Source organism: Thunnus albacares, chromosome 15 (genome assembly GCF_914725855.1).
Source record: "Thunnus albacares chromosome 15, fThuAlb1.1, whole genome shotgun sequence".
Classification (NCBI taxonomy): domain Eukaryota; kingdom Metazoa; phylum Chordata; class Actinopteri; order Scombriformes; family Scombridae; genus Thunnus; species Thunnus albacares.
The window spans coordinates 30,272,198-30,284,412 of record NC_058120.1 but is presented as its reverse complement, the minus strand read 5'-3'; the positions used below and the strand labels follow the sequence as shown (position 1 = coordinate 30,284,412).

The window sequence follows — 12,215 nt, the reverse complement described above, 5'->3', positions numbered from 1 at the left end:
TAAGTATGCGTGTCTGTTTATGTGTATATGATGTATATGCTGGACTGTGATTGGCTGTCTGTCTGTGTGTCTCAGAGATCGTAACAGGTCTGAAGTTCAGCAGCGACTGCAGACACCTGATCACCGTCTCTGGAGACAGGTACGCCTCACCTGCACCAACACGCTCAATAAACTTACCAAAGTTAATACTAATCATGTGTGTTTCCATCCAATACTGTTGTCATGACGACCCATTTTAGCCTCACCCTTACCCTCAGTTATGGAGGTGTTGTTCAGACTTCCTGTATCCAGAGACAGGTCTGCAGGTCTGTCAGTGAGGCATCGTGAACCTTTATGCTGCTGCACTGATGTGAATCTTTCCATCACTTATGAATCACTGATAAACCTGCAGAGTCGTCGCACAACTTCTGCAAACTTATTGTGTCGTTGCTTGTAATTATTTCTATTTGTTCATGTTATACACTAATATATTAAATCTAATATAAAGTAAAACTGTGTGAACCTGTGTGTGTGTGTGTGTGTGTGTGTGTGTGTGTGTGTGTGTGTGTGTGTGTTTGTGTGTGTGTGTGTGTGTGTGTGTGTGTGTGTGTGTGTGTGTGTGTGTGTGCAGCTGTATCTTTGTGTGGCGTCTCAGTCCAGAGTTGACCATCAGGATGAGGCAGCGACTCGCTGACCTCCGACCTCCCAACAGCACCCAGAACTCCCAGAATGCACCTCAGCAACGGCCGGGAAACCTCAGGTGACGGTTCAGCTTTGTGTCACGGCTGCTGATCAGACGTGAAACGTGTGTGTCGAATGTTTATTTTTAAAAACATGATGAAAATATGAGCTGTCGGCCATCTTTAAATAAGATATCACAACTTTTGTCAACAATGAAAAACTAAAGAATCATCTGTAGATGATGTCATGTTTACAGGTAAACTGAGGCTGAACAACACCTGTTGCCATAGTAACAGCATTCAACAAAGAGGGTGACCTGTAACTTTAGAAAGTTTTACACTCAGATTTCAAACAAAAAATGGTGACAAACCGACAACACTGACAGTTTACATGTTAAAAATACACATACATGTTATTGAGTGTGTGTGTGTGTGCGTGCGTGTGTGTGCGTGTGTGTGTGCATGTGTGAGCAGCAGGGAGGCGTCGTCTCCGCGTGTCGTCACCATGTCGTCTGACAGCGATAAGGAGGAGGAAGAGGAGGAGGAGGAAGAGCTCGTCTGCCCTTATATGGTCACGACAGGAAGCCTGGAGGAGGAGACAGGTCTGTTACCGTGGTTACGCAGCACACTAAAGCATTAGCGGGAGAACTGATGACATCACATGTTCAGGTGTTTGTTGACGTTGTTTAAGGAGGAAACTGATCATCATATGAATGTTTATTTTGGAAGGAATCAAACTCTCCATGTAAACACAGTTATTGATCTGTGATCAATCAGCTGATATTAACTTCTATCATTTAACATTATTTTCTTTCCATCAGTGTCAGATATTTTATAGTATGAATAAAAATGTTTCTATATTGTTCAGAGAGCAGAGAGCTGATAAACTGCTGAAACTGTTTCTAGAAGAAAAATTAGTTTTATTTTGTTTTCTTCTTTTTATTGTGAACAGTTTAGTGAGACAGAAACAGATTCAGTGGACATGGATGAAACATTTCTGTATGTTTCTGTCCTCGTGTTGCTGGATGACGTCTTGTGATCGTTGTGGGAAATAAGAGTAAAAACACCAGAGCTGCGGGAAAAGATGAGCAGCTGATTTAAAGTAAATGTTTCCTGTTTTGTTTTTTTCCTGCAGATCCGTCTGATGAGAAGTTCAACTCTCTGGACCCTCAGAGCTGCAGGAAGGTGAGCAGACGTGACCTTTGACCTTGTGAAGACTGTCTGTCTGCTGGATGTGAATCTCAGATCAGAGCAGCAGGAAGTTTAAACTCTTAAACAGCTGCGACAGCGACTCCATCACTTTGTCTCTTTGTGACTCTTCAGGAGGCGTCGGCGGGTCGACTCCCTCGCCGCCGCTGGTCCAGGAGGACGGGCAGCGCTGACGGAGTTCTGATGGTGAAATCCATGTTGGACCTGAGACTGCTGGACTCGTTCTGTCCCGACAGACCAGAGGAGCTGCAGGCGGAGCAGAGCGAGGTCAGCTGATCACCGAAATACAATCAATATTTACAAAATAAAATACTTATAACCATGAAGCTGGACGGACAGCAGCAGCAGCAGGAGGAGGATTCAGTAACCATGGCGACGACTTCTGTTCAGTCACATTTGTTTAGAGAAGAATCTGAAATAATAAATCGAGGAAAAACATTCTGACCTTTTGCCCCGCCCCCCCAGGTGAAGACACGCCCCCTCGATGTTGGGACCTCCCCCTGTAGCCTGAGGAGGAGGGGCCAGGGTCTGGAGGCGGGGCATCATAGCAGGACCAATCAGGAGCTGGGGAGCACCGTCAGCCTGCAGGTCACCACTGCATGGGTGAGAGAACAAGCACGCTAACCTCAAGGTTCACTTACCAGCCTTTACTGGAGCTTTTGACTGCATCTCATGATCTTCTTCAACAAAGACAACTTAGTCTCTGTTCAGGGACGGTTTTGCTGAAGAAGACCATGAGATATGATCAAAAACACCTGAACCAGCGAGTATGTGGCCTTTAAGTGTAGAATATTTGATCAGAAGCATGTTCCTCTCTGTCTGTTCGACCAGGCGGAGGACGGCGAGGAGAGGACCAATCAGAGGCCAGACTTCATCCTACTGTCCAATCAGAGCCCAGACAGGGAGGACCCGGTGCTGTATCCTGACCAATGGGAGGACAGAGTGAGCCTGGCAGGAAGGTAGGAAAGCTTCATCATCACAGACTCCTCTTCTCACTTCTCTGTTTGTACATCTTTGACTCCTTCCCTCCTCTCCTCCTCCTCTCCTCCTCACCTCCTCTCCTCTCCTCCTCCTCTCCTCACCTCTCCTCTCCACCTCTCCTCTCCTCCACCTCTCCTCTCCTCCACCTCTCCTCACCTCCTCTCCTCTCCTCTCCACCTCTCCTCCTCTCCACCTCTCCTCACCTCCTCTCCACCTCTCCTCCTCACCTCCTCCTCACCTCCTCTCCACCTCTCCTCTCCTCCTCTCCACCTCTCCTCTCCTCTCCACCTCTCCTCCTCTCCTCCTCTCCTCCTCTCCACCTCTCCTCCTCTCCACCTCTCCTCTCCACCTCTCCTCTCCTCCTCCTCACCTCCTCACCTCCTCCTCTCGCGGCTCAGTCCCTCCCACCTGAGATGCAAGCAGAGGAGGTGAGGAGGAGACATGAGGAGAGAGGAGTCGATGCTGCATCATCTGTTTCTATGATCGCTGGAACTTTAGATTCAAATCACAACGTGGTGTAAAGAATGTACAGACGTCATACGTTATGATCTTTAGTTGTGTGTTACACCTCTGTTATACGTCACGAAAAAACGTGTGTAAAGGACACACCTGTGCATCCTCGCTCCTCGAGATGCATTTTAGGAATCGAGACGTCCTTAAACATGATGTCTGGGTCACAGGTAGGAGGAGACGAGGAGAAACAAAATAGAGAAATGAGAAGAGCCCACAGATTCTGTTTGTTAGGAACAATGATAACTAACCCCGCCCTCTGTTAACCCCGCCCCCTGATGTCAGTGAGTTCCAGGTGAAGGAGGCGTGTCCTGCTGCGGGTGGACGTCAGGACAAACCCAGTCCAGACAGCGGCTGCTCACTGGGATTCAACTCCAGACTGTCGAGTCCAGACAGACGTGCAGGAGACGGTGAGACAGACAGACGACAGACAGACAGACAGACAGACAGACAGACAGACAGACGACAGACAGACAGACAGACAGACAGACAGACAGACAGACGACCGACAGACAGACAGACAGAAAGACAGACAGACGACAGACAGACAGACAGAAAGACAGACAGACGACAGACAGACAGACAGACAGATGACAGACAGACAGACAGACAGACAGACAGACAGACGACAGACAGACAGACAGACAGACAGACAGACAGACAGACAGACAGACGACAGACAGACAGACAGACAGACAGACAGACGACAGACAGACAGACAGACAGACAGACAGACAGACAGACGACAGACAGACAGACAGACGACAGACAGACAGACAGACAGACAGACAGACAGACAGACGACAGACAGACAGACAGACAGACAGACAGACAGACAGACAGACGACAGACAGACAGACAGACAGACAGACAGACAGACAGACAGACAGACAACAGACAGACAGACAGACAGACAGACAGACAGACAGACAGACAGACAACAGACAGACAGACAGACGACAGACAGACAGACAGACGACAGACAGACAGACAGACAGACAGACAGACAGACAGACAGACGACAGACAGACAGACAGACAGACAGACAGACAGACGACAGACAGACAGACAGACAGACAGACAGACAGACAGACAGACAGACAGACGACAGACAGACAGACAGACAGACAGACAGACAGACAGACAACAGACAGACAGACGACAGACAGACGACAGACAGACAGACAGACAGACAGGTATGAATGTGTATAATCAGTCTCACTGTTTCTCTCTCAGACTCGGAGCACATTGAGCCTGTTAGTGGGGATGGAAACTCCTCTGAGCTGGAGATGGAGGAGGATGAAGAGGAGGGAGGAGGAGGAGGAGGAGGAGGAGGAGGAGGAGGAGGGGAGGTCAGAGTGTCTCAGCTCGTCCCTCAGACTCCAGACCAGGAAGCTTTCCTGAAGGAACACTTCGTCACACTGGCCGACCTCGCAGGCTCAGGTACAAACACACCTCAGCCAATCCCTGACCTCACCTGACCTCACCTGACCCCACCTGACCTCACCTGACCTCACCTGACCCCACCTGACCCCACCTGACCTCACCTGACCTCACCTGACCTCACCTGACCTCACCTCAATCAACCTCATGTGATCTGATGTGATCTGGTGTTTCAACAGGAAGTCCGAGCAGAGCGTCTCACAGCTCCAGCGAGAGTCTCAGCATCTCCTCCAGGTTTCTGTCCCAGAATTCAGCTGGAAGGTAAAAACATCACTCCGATAATCAATCACTACCATGATCAATACTCTGATCAGGACACATTCACTGAGTCTCATTTTAAAGTCTTCAGTCATGTCCCAATCAATCGGAAGAATAATAGATAATATATAAATGTGTCTGTGTGAAGAGAAGGTGGACAGACTGAGCTGATATAAACTCAGGATCCTTCATCTCGTCTTCATCCTTGTTTCCTCTCAGTCGGGCTGTGGCTCCTCTTCCCTCTCGGACTACTGGAGGAGGAGGAGGGGAGGTGAAGACCCGCCCTCTAGTTTCTGAGGTCCGACCTCTGATGGAGCAGAACCAGAACCGGACCCAGGACAGGAGGGTATCGTGGAACCAGGACCAAACCCAGAACCAGGACCAAACCCAGCCTCCTCAGGTCCAGAACCAGCTCCCGGGCCGGGCGGAGGAGGAGGCGTCCTCGGCCCCGCAGACCCTCCGTCCCTCCCCGCTGAAGAAGAAGGTCCAGACAGCCGTGGAGTCCAAGAGGAACCTGGGCCCAACGGCCCGGGCCGCCGCCTCACACCTGAACTCCTCCTCTGGACTCAGGAAGGCCCAATCAGTCAGCAGCCTGCTGAGTGACACAGGTAACATGTGACACACGTAACATGTGACACAACATGTGACACAGGTAACATGTGACACAGGTAACATGTGACACAGGTGACATGTGACACAACATGTGACACAGGTAACATGTGACACGGGTAACATGTGACACAGGTAACATGTGACACACGTAACATGTGACACACGTAACATGTGACACAACATGTGACACAGGTGACATGTGACACAGGTAACATGTGACACAACATGTGACACAGGTAACATGTGACACAACATGTGACACAGGTAACATGTGACACAACATGTGACACAGGTAACATGTGACACACGTAACATGTGACACAGGTAACATGTGACACAACATGTGACACAGGTAACATGTGACACACGTAACATGTGACACAGGTAACATGTGACACAGGTGACATGTGACACAGGTGACATGTGACACAGGTAACATGTGACACAACATGTGACACAGGTAACATGTGACACAGGTAACATGTGACACAACATGTGACACAGGTAACATGTGACACAGGTAACATGTGACACAACATGTGACACAGGTAACATGTGACACAGGTAACATGTGACACAGGTGTCACCATGTAAACACGACTCACCTGTCAGCTGTTTGTCACCCTGAAGGTTCATGTGTTCATGTCTCTCTCAGGTGACGCCTCTGCCTCCCTGTCGACCTGTCGTCCGTCCAGAGACGCCTCCTCTCAGCTCCTCCTCCCCCCGCAGCGTCCCACTACCCTCCCCTCCTCCCCCAGACGCCCCCCCTCCACAGCCCCGCCCTCTCAGAGACCTAGCCCGGCCTCCCCTCGCTCCCCCCAGCAGGAAACAGCCGCGGTCACCTTGACTGCCGCGGCTGCCGCCACGCCCAGGAAATCTTCCTCCTCCTCGTCTTCGACCGCGTCAGCGTCGCGCTCCTACATGAGCCCGACCGCCAGCTCCATGGCCAAGATATCCCGCTCCGTCTCCATGGGCGACAGCCTCAACGAACCCGCTGAGGATCCAGCAGTGACATCATCAGCATCATCAGCACCAGCAGCAGCGGCGGTGGCAGTAACCTCCTCCTCCTCCTCCTCCTCCTCCTCCTCTTCTTCTTCTCAGGTCAAAGAGGCTCCACCTCCTCTTGTTGCTGTGGTGCCCTCAAACGCAGCTCTGGCCACGCCCCCTCACGCTGCTGTCGTCCCCGTTGTTGTCACCTCCCCCTCCTCTCTGGGTAACCATGGTAACCAGGTGGCGCCTCCCCCCCGCGGTCTGCAGGCTCGCGTCCCCGGTGGCAGCAGACCGCTGCCTGACAAACTCTCCCTTGCCTCCTTCTCGCCCCCCGCCAAGACCGCCGCCTCTTCCTCCTCCTCCTCCTCCTCCTCCTCGTCTCGGCCGCCTCCTGTCTCCGTCTCTCCTCTGACTCCGCCCCCGCAGGAAGAGGAGCCTCAGACTGCTGCAGGCGACGGCGGTGTGGAGCAGAGAGATGATGCAGGTTTGGATTCTCCTCCTCCTCCTCTTCTTCCTCGTGCCTTCATCACTGAACAGTTTTTAAGACAAACATCAGTCTGAAGGGTTGTGTGTGTGTGTGTGTGTGTGTGTGTGTGTGTGTGTGTGTGGAGGCAGAGGAGCCAATCAGCTGTCAGCGTTTGTTGGTAGAGTGACCTTACCTCTCTCTCTCTCTCTCTCTCTCCAGACCAGCCAATCAGTGTGGAGACCTGCAGAGCTCTGACCAATGAGCTGCAGAGCTGCTTTAAGAGAGCAACACACCTGTACAGGAAGGTGAGTCACACGTCACCGATAAATGTAAACAATCGAACAGGAAAGATGCAGTTTGTTTGTTTGTTTGTTTGTTTGTTTGTTTGTTGGTTCAATGATCACCTGTCTCTCCAGGTGAGCGGCTCCTGTCCAGATGACTCCGCCCCTGAGCAGCATCAGATGGCTGTCGTCCTATCCGAGGCCTTCCAGGCCATGAGGGCGGAGCTAGACTCGCTGCCGCTCAGCGCGCCGGGCATGCTGGGAGTGGAGGGGGGGCTGCTGGGGGGGGTGGGGGAGGTGAAGACGGCGGCTCTGCTGGAGGAATATTCTCTGCTGCTGCTGCAGGCCGTTCAGCAGAGGATCCACAACAGCAGCTAGACCTCCCAGCCTCATCATCCTCCTCTTCATCATCCTCCTCCTCCTCCTCTTCCTCCTCCTGTATCTGCTGATCATCAGTCGATGAGTCGAGGTCTTCACGGCTGCAACACGTTAACAGATTTATTCTAATCATCAGAATAAAACCACGAGTATAAACGTAAAGTCATAGAAACTAAAATCATTTGTTTATTTGCTTCAAAGACACAGTAAACAACAACAACAACAAACAATAAAAGACGAAGTTCGAACCTGTTTAATATTTAACTGCATAAATCAGCTCAAACTCTAGAAAACCAGACAAACAGCTGATGAGTTTTACCTTCATCTTCCTCTTCCTCCTGCGCTGATTGATCACATGATCAGAGCTGATACTGTCAGACATGTTGACCCCTGACCTCTGACCTCTGACCTCTGACCCCATCAGACTGAGTAGAGTTTGGACCCGTGAAGACCTCAAACTTCATCTGAGTCCCTTTCCTCTTCATCCAAAAACCATCTTCTTTTTCTCCTCTTCCTCCTCCTCCTCTTCCTCTCCATCCTGCTGCAACTATCGATTATTTTAATTATCAATTAATCTGTTGATTATTTTCTGGATGAATTGATTAGTTGTTTAGTCCATAAAATGTTTTGTTTTGATCTTCAGTTTAATAATGACTCAAAACAATCAATCAATTATCAAAATAGTTGATTGATTTTCTTTAGAACTAATCGCTGCAGCTCTTTCTTTGTCCTTCTCATTTAATGTACATCTCTTCTTCACCTCCTCCTCCTCCTCCTCCTCCTCCTCCTCCTCCTCCTCCTCCTCGTCTTCACAGATGAAGGATCTGAAGCCATTTTGATTTTATCTGGTATTTTTATTCCTTTTTTATTGTTATGCAAGAATCTTTCTGTCTTAAAGGACGACGGATCATTTTCCTGTTTTGTAGAAACTGAACTGACGTTTTCTAGAAGTTGTTTTTTAAAGACTGTTTTCCTTTGATCGTTCTGAACTCTTCACTTCCTGTTTCCTGCTTTGTGTCCCGTCAATCTGAAGGATCGTTGGATTATTGATTATTGATTACTGTAGACATGTTGGTGCTAGTATGGGGGGGGAAGGACTTCTTAAAGGAGCAAACAGCAATATGAGAACAAACTTTATTGTTCTTTTGTTTGATGTACATTTTCAGTTTTGACTTCCTGTTGGAGACGCGAAGGACGACGGTTCGAGTGGGATTTATTTTTTATTTTCTGTTCTTTTTATCGACTTCACTTCCTGTTCTCTGTAACCATGGAAACACAGAAAGAGTTGTCTTCATCAGTTTATCCAAGTTTCATTGTTAAATTTTAATTTATAAGTGTTTCAGCCTCGCAGCAGTGACGAGAAAACTCCTGAAACTTTATTTAAACTGTCTACCTGCAACACTAACGACATTCCCATCAGCCTCAGCTGTTCTCTGTGTTTACTGCTAATTAGCAAATGTTTGCACACTAACACGCTAAACTAAGGTGGTGAGCATGGTAAACATACATTATACCTGCTACACATTAGCATGTTACTAGCATGTTACTAGCATGTTACTAGCATGTTACTAGCATGTTACTAGCATGTTACTAGCATGTTACTAGCATGTTAGCGCTGCGTCCCGAATCCAGACTGCACACAACTGACGTCATTTCACTCATCAGTGTGTTCCACCTTCAGTCCTTTACTTTGAGTTTCCTGTTTTAGCAAAATAAGACATAAAACTATTATTAATTACTGAATCAATCAATCAATCAATCAATCAATCATTTGTGCTGTCTTCAGTCTGAATGTTGGTTTCATGTTCCTCCAGCTGTTTCTCCTGAATATAGTAAATAAATATGACATCTTTGATTAATCTGTTGATTAGTCGTTTGGTCCATAAAATGTCAGAAAATGGTGAAAAATGTGGATCAAAGTTTCCCAAAGATTCAGTTTCCTGTCACAGAAAATATTCACATTTAACAAGCTGCAACCAGAGAATCTAAAGATTAATCTAAGATCAAAATAGTTGATTAACTAATTGATTAATTGTTGCAGCTCTAACTCATAATCCTGTTTAGTTTTGTAAGTAACTGTGAGGACGCCGTTTTCAGATATTATTGAAGATTTAGTTACTGAGATAAATGTGACAGTTAATCATCAATAACAGTCAGTGTTCAGACTGTAAAGCTGTTGAAACAGAAACACGTCAGTAAACTGAAGACTTTTCTGTCTTTTTGTTACTTTTAACCGGCGGTAACATCCTGAGGTCACAGCCTGATTACATCATTTCCTGTTAGTATAAAACCACATAGTATTATTAGTATATATACGGTGTACGATATGGAGGATGGATTTGGGACACAGTGAGTCTGAAATCTGACGTTTCTTAAACGCTGAAGACGTGTTCATGTGTTCATCATATGTGATGGAAAGATTCACGTCATCAGACGGCTGCAATAAAACAGATCATATCTGATCAATTCAACGACCTCAGTCCATGTTTGTTTTTCAGACACTAACATTATTATTATTATTATTATTATTATTATTATTATTATTATTATTATTATTATTATTTTATGCTTCATAATTACGACTGTGATGTCAACGCGCAGTTTACAAGTCAGAAACTGGTAATTACAATAACTCCCAGATGACATGAACGCAGCATGACACTGAGGTCTGAGTCACATGACCAACAGATGATTGACAGCTGAGTGTTTTGGACCAATCCAGCAGACTTTTGTCACGACTGATACGTTTAATTTGACTCTGAGAAGATTTGTTTGTGCTGTAAAGTAAAAGTGAATCGATGACTTTAATTATGATTGTTAATATTATGATTAAGCTAAAAATCTGAACTGAGCTCATACAGGAAGTGTCTTTACATCAGTTTGTATTTATTATGTTAATGAGCTGTTACACTACTGAACCAGAGTCCAGACTGAGCGCCATGAAGTCTTTTCTTTTTGTTATTGATGATTAATGGAGGATGTACATTTTTATAATTGTTATTAGAAACACTTTTTGGGGTTTTAACAGTTTGTTGTTCACACTGACTTTTCTTCACAAACTGTTTGTTCAGTTTGAAATATTTTAATGTTTTTTGTCAAAATTTAATAAAAGTTTGACACTTTGATGTTTGGCTTTCTGAGGAAACTGTTTTCTTTTACTTTTTACACATCTGTGACATTAACTTACTCTCACAACAAACAAATCAAACGCACCCTTTGCAACAAGATGATGTATTTAAACTTCCATCGAGCCCTACAACAAATGTCAGTACTACAGTAGTAATTCTCTGTACTACAGTAGTAATTCTCTGTACTACAGTGGTAATTATCTGTACTACAGTAGTAATTCTCTGTACTACAGTGGTAATTATCTGTACTACAGTAATAATTATCTGTACTACAGTAGTAATTCTCTGTACTACAGTGGTAATTATCTGTACTACAGTAATAATTATCTGTACTACAGTAGTAATTCTCTGTACTACAGTGGTAATTATCTGTACTACAGTAATAATTATCTGTACTACAGTAGTAATTCTCTGTACTACAGTGGTAATTATCTGTACTACAGTAATAATTCTCTGTACTACAGTGGTAATTATCTGTACTACAGTAATAATTATCTGTACTACAGTAGTAATTCTTTGTACTACAGTGGTAATTATCTGTACTACAGTAATAATTATCTGTACTACAGTAGTAATTCTCTGTACTACAGTAGTAATTCTCTGTACTACAGTGGTAATTATCTGTACTACAGTAATAATTATCTGTACTACAGTGGTAATTATCTGTACTACAGTGGTTATTCTCTGTACTACAGTAATAATTCTCTGTACTACAGCAGTAATTCTCTGTACTACAGTGGTAATTATCTGTACTACAGTAGTAATTCTCTGTACTACAGTAGTAATTTCTCTGTACTACAGTAGTAATTCTCTGTACTACAGTGGTAATTATCTGTACTACAGTGGTAATTCTCTGTACTACAGTGGTAATTCTCAGTACTACAGTAGTAATTATCTGTACTACAGTAATAATTATCTGTACTACAGTAGTAATTCTCTGTACTACAGTAGTAATTTCTCTGTACTACAGTAGTAATTCTCTGTACTACAGTAGTAATTCTCTGTACTACAGTGGTAATTATCTGTACTACAGTGGTTATTCTCTGTACTACAGTAATAATTCTCTGTACTACAGTAGTAATTCTCTGTACTACAGCAGTAATTCTCTGTACTACAGCAGTAATTCTCTGTACTACAGTGGTTATTCTCTGTACTACAGTAATAATTCTCTGTACTACAGTAGTAATTCTCTGTACTACAGTAGTAATTCTCTGTACTACAGCAGTAATTCTCTGTACTACAGTGGTTATTCTCTGTACTACAGTAATAATTCTCTGTACTACAGTAGTAATTCTCTGTA

At 45.5% G+C, this 12,215-nt stretch overlaps 1 protein-coding gene across 1 annotated transcript in view; it reads left to right on the top strand.

The window, feature by feature from the left end:
• Nucleotides 1–8,345, top strand: part of mapkbp1 (mitogen-activated protein kinase binding protein 1) — a 51,527-nt gene extending 43,182 nt beyond the window's left edge. The window contains exons 18-31 of the mRNA XM_044374523.1: nucleotides 76–139; nucleotides 611–739; nucleotides 1,134–1,261; nucleotides 1,795–1,844; nucleotides 1,983–2,135; nucleotides 2,334–2,471; nucleotides 2,700–2,827; nucleotides 3,645–3,769; nucleotides 4,596–4,802; nucleotides 4,982–5,063; nucleotides 5,280–5,668; nucleotides 6,328–7,146; nucleotides 7,348–7,433; nucleotides 7,545–8,345. Of these exons, the coding sequence (XP_044230458.1) occupies nucleotides 76–139; nucleotides 611–739; nucleotides 1,134–1,261; nucleotides 1,795–1,844; nucleotides 1,983–2,135; nucleotides 2,334–2,471; nucleotides 2,700–2,827; nucleotides 3,645–3,769; nucleotides 4,596–4,802; nucleotides 4,982–5,063; nucleotides 5,280–5,668; nucleotides 6,328–7,146; nucleotides 7,348–7,433; nucleotides 7,545–7,787 (2,741 nt within the window). The 3' untranslated portion in view covers nucleotides 7,788–8,345. The remainder of the gene's footprint in view (nucleotides 1–75; nucleotides 140–610; nucleotides 740–1,133; nucleotides 1,262–1,794; nucleotides 1,845–1,982; nucleotides 2,136–2,333; nucleotides 2,472–2,699; nucleotides 2,828–3,644; nucleotides 3,770–4,595; nucleotides 4,803–4,981; nucleotides 5,064–5,279; nucleotides 5,669–6,327; nucleotides 7,147–7,347; nucleotides 7,434–7,544) is intronic.
• The last annotated feature ends 3,870 nt before the right edge of the window (nucleotides 8,346–12,215 follow it).